We start from the raw sequence: 12,185 nt of genomic DNA on the forward strand, positions 1-12,185 counted from the left end.
TCCCCTCCGGTCCTGTCTCCAGCGGGAGCGCGAGACGCTGGTCAGGCTCCGCGGCGCAGCTCGAAAAGGAATAATCGCCCCCGATTGACTGAAATTCCTCCGGAGCCGGCGCCGCGACCGCCCTCGCCCGAGACCGCGCTCCGGGGCCGCGTCCTCCTCTCCTCCGGAAAACGCTCGCGACCCAGGGCCGCCGGCGGCCGCGACTCCGCTGTGTCGATCGCCTGAGTCCGTTTTCACCGTTTGCGGGATCTGGAACCGAGTTACATGCATGTCCAGTGGGGGCAGGTTTAATTTTGACGACGGAGGGTCCTACTGTGGAGGCTGGGAGGACGGCAAGGCGCACGGCCATGGCGTCTGCACCGGCCCCAAGGGCCAAGGCGAATACACCGGCTCGTGGAGCCACGGCTTCGAGGTGCTGGGCGTCTACACCTGGCCCAGCGGCAACACGTACCAGGGCACCTGGGCGCAGGGCAAGCGCCACGGCATCGGCCTGGAGAGCAAGGGGAAGTGGGTGTACAAGGGCGAGTGGACGCACGGATTCAAGGGGCGCTACGGGGTGCGGGAGTGCGCGGGCAACGGGGCCAAATACGAAGGGACCTGGAGCAACGGGCTGCAGGACGGCTACGGGACCGAGACCTACTCGGACGGAGGTAGGTGCCGCGGGCCGGGCCGGGCCAGGGCGGGAGGGGACCTGCTTCCGATCGCACCCCTTCTGTGGATCTCCGGGGAAGTTGAGCTGCGCTCTCCTGTTGGGCCGTGGGCACCAGGGGCCTTTCCTGGGCTTCCCTGGAGGCCACGGAGGCTCCTGGCTACAGGTTGCCCCGCTGCCTGGTGGGGACAGTTCCCCTGTGCCAGCTGAAGGGTGTTGGGGGCTTTCCAGGGGCAGAGCCAGGCGGGGCCCGGCAGAGCCTCCGTGCGTCGGACACAGCAGGCCGGAGACCTGCGGGAAGGGCCAGGCTGGGCCCGCGGCCCTGAGGAACCCAGCAAGGACAGAGGGGGCTGGGAGAAGGGCCCCTCCCCCTGTTGGCTTTGCCCCCCACCCAGGAGGCCGCCCTTCGATCAGGCCTCAGCTTCCCTTCTAGTGTTCCTGCGGCGCCCAAGGGCCTTCCTCAGCCCCAAATCTGCCCAAGCGGAGGGAAAGGGAGTGATGGGTAGCGCTAGGGGCGGGGGATGCCAACCCGAACCAAAACAGCCAGGCAATAAACTTCTAGGTGGTTGGACGCGGACTAGAGCTGTCGAAGCAGGCTGCTGGAGGGAGGAGGGAGGCCCATCTGCTCAGTGAGAGCCCAGGAATCTCGCCTTTCCGTGGCTGCATCGTTTTCACCATTAGTTAAGGGAATCGCTCTGTGCTTTCATTCTAAGATGCCACCACATTCGGGGCAGAGCCGGGGCCGGAAGCCAGGGAGCTGCCTGCTGCTGCTGCTGTTGCTGCTGCTGCTGCTGTAAGATGGTTTCTGTGCAGGGAGCCTTGGCCGGCTCTGCAGCTGCCCGCCTGCCTGGATACTCCGATATCCACTCCTCAGTGCACCTGACACATACTGAGCCTGTCCCTTCCTGGAAGCCAGACCCCAAACAAACAGACTGGCTTCCCCGACCAGTCCACCCCATGTGGGAGCTCATCCTCAGAGGCCCTGGGTCCCCTGCCTCCCTCGGGCGGCTGGCCTGTTTCAGGCATGGATGCCTGGGAAAGGAGTGAGGTGCAGCGATGACTTGTGCTTCTGCCGGGAATAAAAATCCTGAGCGTACGTGTGGTCTGGTCCTCTCCGCCCGCTGGCTGCCTCCGAGTCTCATGAAGAAAGCTCGAAACACCTACTCCCCGGCCACATCCAGGAGTGGCAGGGGGCTGGAGAGTAATTATTATTTTGGCTTATGCAACTGAAAAGCAGGGTTCATTATTACCCGAAGAGGAGGAGGAGTCTGGGGCAGTTAATTATATAATGCTCTTGCCTGTCAACCAGCCCCGGTCTCAGGCGGCCTTTTCTGTGCCGTTGTTGTTTTCATGGGGCAGGTTGGAGAGCTTCCCTGACCCTGGGGCGCTGAGGGCCGGGCGGGAGCAGACGGTGCTCCCTTGGTTCCAGGCTGTGGGCCTGTGTGTATGTGTATGTGTGTGCGCGCGCATGCAGGCACAGGGAGGCCCGGGCAGCAGATGTGGGTGGCTGAGACAGGCAGGCAGCCTGGCGCTTCCAGCTGGGCTGTTTGGAGCCCAGGAGCTGCTGTCACCCCCAGACTCTGGCCACAAGGCTCTGCAGACCTGTCCTCCAGAGGTGCTCCCGGCTGAGTCTGCTCCAGAAGGACTATGCAGACTGGGCTCACGCAGGGCATGGGGAAGAGAGGGGCCAGGGCTTTCGTCGTCTTTGAAACTCTCGATAATATCTGGGGGTGAGGCTGAGCACCCCACTCTGCCCACGCTCCTCAGACATCTCCAGTGTCCTGAGGAATCATTTCTTTCATTCAACAAATACTAATGGAATGTTTACTATGAGCCAGGTGTGCCAGGCTCTGGGAAAACCACACTGAGCAAAGCAGACACAGATCTTTGTCCTCATGGAGCTTACATTTGAGGGAGGAGGAGCAGCGATTATGTTGTGGCTTTTTGGGGAAGAAAGGATCTGATTCTGTGGCTGGCTGTGAGTTTAGGATCTGACGGGTTAAGGGGAGAGATGTTTTTCTCCATGGGTCCACTTCCCTGGGCTCTCCACTCCAGCCAGCCAGCTCCCTCAGCGTCCTGCTCCCCTAAGCCCTTGCCCTCCTTGTGGTCCTGCCTGATCGTGTCCATTCTACAGATGAGGCCAGTAAGGCCTGGGCTGTGTGATTCTGGAGTCCCAGCCTTTGTCTGCAGGGATCCCTGATCTGTCTGGGACCAACCCCCCCTTGTTCCGGCATCACATTGCACGGAAGAAGCCCAGATTTTCACCATCCTCTCAAGGGGTGTGCGGTTCTCAGCTGTCCCATAGGCAAAGCCAGGCAGGGACGCAGATGGGGAGCTGTATGGCCGGCTCTCCCTTTTGATTGGCGACGTGGCATGACGGGAAATAGAATTGACCCTTCTGGTCTTGGGGACTCGGGCCTGGACATCTGGGCCATTTTTCTGGAGGGCTCCCAGCTTCCTGTTGGGAAAGGGGTGATTGTGGCACTGAGTGTCCCCAGGCAGCCCATGGAGGGAGCCCACAGGATATGGGGATCCCCGGAATGGGGCAGAGGCCTCCATGCCTCCTTCCCAGTCAACTGGTGGGTGGTGCCAGCCGTGTCCAAGGGGCAGTGAGGAAGGAGTTAATGGCCCCAGCTCCACTCCGACTTTTCCTTTGCACAAGAAGTGGGGGAATATTGGGCAACCATCAGCAAAGCTCCGGAACCTTAGCCTAGCTCTCGGCACTGACTTGGGGAATGATGCACCAGCGGCCAGTGTATTCCACATGTAGCTGGAATTGGTGTGGAATTTCAGCTGGGGACACCTGTGCCAACTCCTCCTTCTCCAGGTGTGTCCTCCCCTTAGGGTACTCCCTGATGGGGCTGACGAGCTTCTACTGTCTGCCTGGTGAGGCCTGGGGTGTGGGGTACAGGCACACATGCTTGAAGTCACAACCCCAGCTTGCATCCCGGGCTTGAATCCCTGCCCTACGTGCCCTGTTTTGTGACCTTGGGCGGGTTACTTAACCTCTCTGAGCTTGTTTCTTCCTCTTTACAAAAGGCTGATAACAATACCTGTAAGGTGGGTGAGGATTAATTGAGAATGGTGTGTGTGGCTATGCCAGGAATATAGTAAGCATACATTATTATTTACCATTAGTTTTGTCATTAGAGTTTCCAGGCAATGCATGTCACTTACAATGATCATTAGTAGAACCAATATCTGGACATGAGACTGGTGATCATGTAAATGATGATAAATAGCAACATTAGATACTTACTGTCTGCCAAGCATGTGGCAAGTGTTAAATGAATTATAGCGCTTAATTCTTACACCTCTAGAGGGTGATTTTCTTGTTATTCCCATTTTCCACACTGGGAAGTGGAGGCTCTGAGTGGGTGTGGCTTGGGAGGAACCAGCAGGCGTCATGCTCAGGACAGCCGTCCCAGAGCCTGGGCTTTTGCTAGGTACACCTCTGTCTAAATGCCGCTGTGCAAAAATACCTCCTGTTCTTTCCTCTCCTTTATATTCCTTGTTCTCATGTGTGTACAGTGGCCCGGAATTGTAGGGTATGCCCATGCACAGATGGGCAAATCCACACCCTGCCCAGGACCCCTGGCCTCCTGAGGCCCACCATGCACGCCTGTGCTGCACTGTACGGGTAGATCTTTCCCTTGGGTGCTGTGTACACAGAACCCCTCAAATCAAAAGTTATCCCCTCCAATAAGCCCTCCTACACCCTGAAAGATATGAGTCATCGCACGCCCAAGCCTCTCCCCCTCATACTCAGGTCCCGTTCACCGGCCCAGATTCCTCAACCCACACAAATCACACACACCCACAGTCAGAATTCAGATCCCCCCAGGCGCCTGCGCACACACACGCGCACAAAACACCTGCCACCCGGAGACATTTTCCACCCTGTCCCCCAAAACGCAGCCACTGCGCCCTCACAGCCTTGCTTGCTCCCCACTGGCCAAGGATTCTGAATCTCCACCAGGCCTGTAAACCAGAGGCAGTGGTGTGCTTTGTTTCCATTTTAAACACACGTTTATGCTGTTAGTGCCCCTTTTAGGGAGAAAAATCCCTCATCTAAACAAAATAAACTACCATTGGGCATATGCTTTGTGCTTGGCCATGACTATGCGACAAGTGAATTCTTTTTAAAATGAGTGCCCAGGTTAGGAGGAATCAGGTTCATTGGTGCAGAGATTATGCCAACAGAAACTCATTTCAGAAACAAGAAGTAAGCCATGAGCAGTTGGAGATGAAAGCGTTTTCTCGGAGATTCTCTTTCTGCTACTTTGGGGGGCGAGTGGTGAAAGGCTCCGTAAGGTGAAAAGAGAAGGGAAGAAGCAAACAGCTAGTTTTTTTGTTGCCAGTTATAGCTGAGAAACAAATGTGGCTGAAGAGCACCCCTACCCACGTCGGCCCTCAGGCCGTTTGACGGGCTTTATGTGAGGAATCCTGAGATGAGCTGGCCGGGGAGTGAGGACCAGCACCCCTTACAGCAGCGATCTGGAGTAGTGAGTGAGCAGTCCTAGCTGACACAGAGAAGGAGAGAGAGAACTCTGACCCCTTCTCTTCTGAGGACTTCCAGCAGGAGAGAGCAAGAGAGGGTGGGGTGTGAGGGTGGGGGCAGGAGCCTCTGCTGTTCCTCTCCAAGACTTTTTCTTCCTGTTTTCCCCAAGCCTCCACGACTCTAAATATGACGAACTCTCAACTCTGAGCTAATAATGTTGAATGTAACGCCCTTTGTGTCCTTAGATGACAAAAAGACTTGTGAGTACTAGAGGAGAGGGTGATGTTGGTGTGAATTTTCCACATTGGTCCGTCTTTCCGTGGATTGGCCACTTCCCCTGCTGGTAGCTTCCTGGCTGTGAAAGGCCACGTGGTGGATGGAGCCACTGCTGCCCTGGGGTCCTGGCTGGAACTTGAGTAAGGTGCTGGCTTCCAGTCTGGAGAGGAGAGAAGAGAGGCAGTCCCTTCAGGACCTTGGAGAGCGCCCCCGGCTGCTGCCTGGCCTGCCCGGGTTTGGTGGACGGCTGGGCTCACTTTTCCTCTAGGCATCCTCTTCAAGCCAAACCGCCTCTCCTTGCCAGTGACCACCTGGCCCTGCACCCTCCAGCAAACTCAACCACCAGAAGTGTGTCTATACCTGCACCAGACGTGGGGGCCACGCCTTCGATCCCAACACTTTCAGAGGCCAAGATGGGAGGATCACTTGAGCCCAGGAGTTTGAGACCGGCCTGGGCAACATTGTGAGACCCCGTCTCTACAAAAAATACAAAAATTAGCCAGGTGTGGTGATGCACTCCTGTGGTCCCACTACTCAGGAGGCTGAGGAGAGAGGATTGCTTGAGCCCCGGAAGTCAAGGCTGCAGTGAGCCAAGATGGTACCACTGTGCTCCAGCCTGCTGACAGAGCCAGACCCCATCTCAAAAGAAAAAAAAGAAGTGTGCCTGGCCCTACTCGGTCAGTGCATGGATTCCATGCTCTAGGAAGGGCCGCCACCTGGCATGCCTGCCTATTTTTTCACCCCCATATTGTCAGTCCTTCCTGAAGAAGTGCGTGTCTTTTGGGGTCACATCCTCTTCTGGTCAACTGGAGCAGCTCCCAGCTTGTGGAGGTGGGTTTGGGGGTGAGACTTTACTTTTCTGTTTTTATTTATTTATTTATCTATCTATTTTGAGACAGAGTCTCACCCTGTAGCCCAAGCTGGAGTGCAGTGGAGTGATCTTGGCTCACTGCAACCTCCGCCTCCTGGACTCAAGCGATTCTTGTGCCTCAGCCTCCCGAGTAGCTGGAATTACAGGCACCTGTCACCACACCTGGCTAATTTTTTTGTATTTTAGTAGAGACAGGGTTTTGCCACGTTGGCCAGGCTGGTCTTGAACTCCTGAATTCAGGCGATCCGCCTGCCTTGGCCTCTCAAAGCGCTGGGATGACAGGTGTGAGCCACCGCGCCTGACCTGGGGTGAGACTTTAGTAAGATGTATAGAAGTTGCTCTGAAGTCTAAGGTGTATTCCTGCCATAGGTCGTGTGTGTTCAGTTCTCTTGGAGCATAATAGGGGTCATAGGTGCACAGCCAAAGGCAGGCAAAGGAGTGATTTGTCTGTATCAGTCAGTGAGACTGGCCACCGTTCTCTTTACATCTGCCTCAATGGGTGAATCCTCTAGACCAACGGTCTCCAACCTTTTTGGCACCAGGGACCAGTTTCATGGAAGACAATTTTTCTACCAACCAGGGTTGGGGGATGGTTTTGGGATGACTCAGGCACATTCTATTTATTGTGTGCTTTATTTCTGTTATTATTACATTATAATAGATAGTGAAGTAATAATATAATTCACCATCATGTAGAATCCGTGGGAGCCCTGAGCTTGTTTTCCTGCAACTAGATGGTCTCCTCTGGGGGTAATGGGAGACAGTGACAGATCATCGGACATTAGATTCTCATAAGGAGTGTGCAAACTAGATCCCTGGCGCGAGCAGTTCACAATAGGCTCTGCGTTTCTATGAGAATCTAATGCTGCTGCTGGTCTGACAGGAGGCGGAGCTCAGGCAGTAATGCAAGTGATGGGGAGTGGCTGTAAATACAGACGAAGCTTCACTTGCTTGCTTACTCATTTGCCACTCACCTCCTGCTGTGTGACTGGGTTCCTAACAGGCCACGAACCAGTACCAACCACATTTCAAGGGCTCAACAGGCACATGGGACTAGTGGCCACCATATTGGACAATGTAAATCTAGAACATTCCATCAGCGCAGAAAGCTTTATTGAGCAACACTGGTCTGGAGTGTAAGCTCCATGCGGGAAGGGGTGTGTGTCCATGCTGGTCACTGCCATGTGCCCAGTGACTAAAATAGTGCTGGCATGTGGTGGTCAATAAATATTTGTGGAATGAATGAATTGTGCAAGTAAATGCGGTAGTATTTGGTAATTTTGTTTACCATCATTATTTCATATGCCTATTTCATTACAAGACCTTAGAGTTGGACATAGTTAAAGGGAAGTTTTTGCCTGAGACCCTCATGTCCACAGGTCAGTCTCACTTTACAATTAGCGTTAAAACATGCCTGTTCAAATTCCTTGATCAGTTTTGTTTTGTGGTTGGCTTTGTCATTGCTCCTTAAGAGACTGCCAGTGTTTTATGTGAGAAAGACGATGGTGTTGAATGCTGTGAATCATGGAGTGATACCATTCTAATGACGAGAAGCAGTCATGACTGGGAGGCCTTTTTGGACCAGAATTTAGTGAGTAGCATTCATTGCAAAGTACGAAGAAAGACCCACAGAGAGATGAGTACCCTCCAGTCTGCTTAATTTCTCACTGTCTTTTTATTGCTCCCTTTTCCTTGGCTTGATTCGTTCAGTCATTGGAGAAGCATTTGCCCAGTTCAGACTGTGTTCAAGGCACAAAGACAGAAAAGCTCAGGTCCAACCTCAGTGAATCAGCCTGTAAGTATTTGCTGAGCACTCACTGTGTACGCAGTACGGAGTTTGCGGTAATGTGGAAGATTGGAAAGAAAGAAACAAGTGAAAATGCAAGAAATAGGAGTCCTATGTTCTACCTGGAAGAATAAGAAGTCTGAACAGGGATGCAAAACTGAGATATATGGAATAATTCAGGGTTTTTCATGCCACAGTGGGGATCCTGAATGGGAGCATCACAGGGCGCGGCCTGAGGAGGGGCGGGGCCTGAGGAGGGGCGGGGCCTGAGGAGGGGCGGGGAAGGTGTGTGTGTCCCTGCAGGAGCAGCAGCGGCTTCTGGGGGTAGGCAGTGCCTGAGTGGAGTCTGGAAGGGCGGTAGGGTGAGGGTTGTTGTCCCAAGCCCAAGGCTGCAGATTCGTTGGAAGCCACGTCTCCCTCAGCCTCAGCTTCCCCGTCGCTATGATTTAGTCATGACATTTTTTTTCCTTCTCAACATGTGCCATCTCCCTCCTTCCTATGAGTGTAATAGTGTCGTTCTGGACCCAGGGAAGGCTCTCTGGTGCAAACGCTTTCCAAAAACAGCGAGAGTCACTCTCTCTGCTGCTGGTGGAGTCTGTAGTTGGGCAGGACATGGGTGTGCCTCTGTCTGCTGCTCTTTGCAGGTGCTTCCCAAGCTTGAGTGTTTTAAGAACCACCTGGAAGGTGTGTCAAGACACAGATTGCCAGCCCCACCCCTGAGTCTCTGGGCCTGGGATGCCACCCAGGAATTGGTATTTCATACAAATTTCAGGTGATGCTGAGGCTGCTGATCTGGGGACCTCACATTAAAAACCACAGTCCTGGGCTTGTACCTCCTAAGTCTGGCTACACGTTCGAGTCGCCAAGAATGTGTCCCTGGGAGACTATTAGAAATGCAGGGTGTCAGGCCTGCCAGCGACCTCCAGGGTCAGAATGTGTGTTCGGAGATGCTCGGGTGGCTCCAATACAGGAGACACTGCTTTAGTGCACTCACTTTAATCTTAGCTGTGCATGGGCTTCATCTAGGTTGCTTTAGAAAATGCAGATGCCTGGCCGGGCGTGGTGGCTCACGCCTGTAATCCCAGCACTCTGGGAGGCCGAGGCAGGGGGATCACGAGGTCAGGAGATCGAGACCATCCTGGCTAACACAGTGAAACCCCGTCTCTACTAAAAAATACAAAAAATTAGCCGGGTGTAGTAGCAGGCGCCTGTAGTCCCAGCTACTCGGGAGGCTGAGGCAGGAGAATGGCGTAAACCCAGGAGGCAGAGCTTGCAGTGAGCCGAGATTGTGCCACTGCACTCCAGCACTCCAGCCTGGGCGACAGAGTAAGACTCTGTCTCAAAAAAAAAAAAAAAAAAAAAAAAGAAAATGCAGTTGCCCAGGCCCCACCCATGGGTGCTGATTGAGGTCCTCTGGGTACAGTCTGGGCATTGGGATTCTTGGGATTCTTTTTTTTTCTTTTTGAGATGGAGTCTTGCTCTGTCGCCCGGGCTGGAATGCGGTGGCCGGATCTCAGCTCACTGCAAGCTCCGCCTCCCGGGTTTACGCCATTCTCCTGCCTCAGCCTCCCAAGTAGCTGGGACTACAGGCGCCCGCCACCTCGCCCGGCTAGTTTTTTGTATTTTTAGTAGAGATGGGGTTTCACCGTGTTAGCCAGGATGGTCTCGATCTCCTGACCTCGTGATCCGCCCGTCTCGGCCTCCCAGAGTGCTGGGATTACAGGCTTGAGCCACCGCACCCGGCCGGGATTCTTTTTATTTTAATTTTTTTGAGACAGGGTCTGGCTCTGTCTCTCATCCTGAAGTGCAATAGTGTGATCGTGGCTCACTGCAACCTCTGCCTCCTGGGCTCAAGCCATCCTCCCACCTCAGCCTCCTGAGTAGCTAGGACTGCAGGCATGCACCCCTACGCCCAGCTAATTTTTTGTAGAGACGGGGTTTTTTCATGTTTCTCAGACTGGTCTCAAACTCCTGAGCTCAAGCGATCCGCCCACCTTGGCCTCCTGAAGTGCTGGGATTACAGATGTGAGCAACTGTGCCTGGCCTGGGATTCTTTTTTAAACATTCCAGGTGATTCTAAGGTTCAGTGCAGGTTGAGGACCACTCCTCTGGAGCATCTGTAGCTGGACATCTCTTGGGAGCTTTGATAACTGACCCATGCCAGGGTCCATCCAAGACCACTGACACTGGAAACTTTAAGGCTGGGGCCTCGGCCTGAGTATTTGGTCACAGCAAGCAGGGCCTAGAGTTGCAGCTATATAGGTAGAGTTTTTCAAACTCTGGGTCAAATGGTTCATGAAATTAATATAGTACATTAAAATAGACTAGAAAATTTCCAAGCACAATACCTACGTTTCTTTCTTTTTTCTTTTCTTCTTTTTTTTGAGATGGAGTCGTGTTCCGTCGCCCAGGCTGGAGTACAGTGGCATGATCTTGGCTCACTGCAACCTCTGTCCGCCTCCCAGGTTCAAGAGATTCTTGTACCTCAGCCTCCTGAATAGCTGGGATTACAGGCACCCACCACCAGGCCTTGCTATTTTTTTGTATTTTTAGTAGAGACAGGGTTTCACCATGTTGGTCAGGCTGGTCTCAAACTCACGATCTCAGGTGATCCGTCTGCCTTGGCCTCCCAAAGTGCTTGGATTGCAGGCATGAGCCACCACACCTGGCCAGTACCTACATTTCTATAATGATAAGTGCTGCTCTTTTTGTTTGTGATTTTTGTGGCCTTCTCCTCTGTGTCTGTGTCCTCTCTTCCTCTTTCTTTTCTTTTCTTTACCTCCCTCCTTCCCTCCCTCTCTCCCTTCCTTCCTTCCTTCCTTCCTTCCTTCTTTCTTTCTTTTGAGACAGTTCTTGCTTTGTCACTTAGGCTGGAGTGCAGTGGCACGATTTTGGCTCACTGCAGCCTCTGCTTCCCAGGTTCAAGCAATTCTCTTGCCTCAGCCTCTCAAGTAGCTGGGATTACAGGTACGTGCAGCCATGCCTGGCTAATTTTTATACTTTTAGTAGAGACAGGGTTTCACCACGTTGGCCAGGCTGGTGTCGAACGCACAACCTCAGGTGATCTGCCCATCTTGGCCTCCCAAAGTGCGGGGATTACAGGCATGAGCCACCGTGCCCAGCCGATACCTACATTTCTATAAGGATAGATGCTGCTCTGTTTCTTTGTGATCTTGTAGCCTTCTCCTCTGTGTCTGTGTCCTCTCCTCTTTCTCTCTTTCTTTCTTTCTTTCTTTCACAGTCTTGCTTTGTCGCTTAGGCTGGAGTACAGTGGCACGATCTCGGCTCACTGTAGCCTCCGCCTCCCGGGTTCAAGCAATACTCTTGCCTTGGCCTCCCAAGTAGCTGGGATTACGGGTACCTGCCACCATGTACTTTTAGTAGAGATAGGGTTTCACCATGTTGGCCAGGCTGGTGTCGAACTCCTGGCCTCAAGTGATCTGCCTGCCTCGGCCTCCCAAAGTGCTAGGATTACAGGTGTGAGCCACTCCACCTAGTCTCCTCTTCTGTTTCTTACACAGATACCTGTCACTGGATTTAGGGTCCAGCCTAAATCCAGAATGATCTCATCTCAAGGTCCCTAACTTAATTACATCTGCAGAGATTCTTTTTCCAAATAAAGTGCTGGGGGTTTGGACCCAGGCATATCTTTTGGGGGACACGATTCTACTCACTACGGTGTCTTCCAGATGTCGGTTGGTAAGTGCTGCGAAGCCCATACGGTTGTCCCTTGGCATCTTCAGGGGATTCGTTCTAGGACCCCCTGTAAATACTGAAATCCTCAGATGCTCAAGTCCTTCATAGAAAATGGTATAGGCCGGGCACGGTGGCTCACGCCTGTAATCCCAGCACTTTGGGAGGCCGAGGCAGGTGAATCATGAGGTCAGGAGATCAAGACCATTCTGGCTAACATGGTGAAACCTTGTCTCTACTAAAACAATACAAAAAATTAGCAGGGCGTGGTGGTGGGCGCCGTAGTCCCAGCTACTCGGGAGGCTGAGGCAGGAGAATGGTGTGAACCCGGGAGGTGGAGCTTGCAGTGAACTGAGATCACACTACTGTACTCCAGCCTGGGTGACAGAGTAAGACTGTGTCTCAAAAA

At 53.3% G+C, this 12,185-nt stretch overlaps 1 protein-coding gene across 3 annotated transcripts in view; it reads left to right on the forward strand.

The window, feature by feature from the left end:
- JPH3 (junctophilin 3) overlaps window positions 1–12,185 on the forward strand; it is a 109,405-nt gene continuing 97,220 nt past the window's right edge. The window contains exons 1-2 of one of the 3 annotated variants that reach the window (XM_023228874.2): window positions 1–650; window positions 1,212–1,765. In XM_023228874.2, coding sequence (XP_023084642.1) covers window positions 269–650; window positions 1,212–1,282 — 453 coding nt within the window. In that variant the 5' untranslated portion in view covers window positions 1–268 and the 3' untranslated portion in view covers window positions 1,283–1,765. Of the gene's footprint in view, window positions 651–1,211; window positions 1,766–12,185 lie in introns of those variants that run through there. The other 2 variants (XM_023228873.2, XM_023228871.3) reach the window with 2 other exon arrangements.

The sequence above is a fragment of the Piliocolobus tephrosceles genome, chromosome 17 (assembly GCF_002776525.5).
Source record: "Piliocolobus tephrosceles isolate RC106 chromosome 17, ASM277652v3, whole genome shotgun sequence".
In the NCBI taxonomy this organism is placed as follows: domain Eukaryota; kingdom Metazoa; phylum Chordata; class Mammalia; order Primates; family Cercopithecidae; genus Piliocolobus; species Piliocolobus tephrosceles.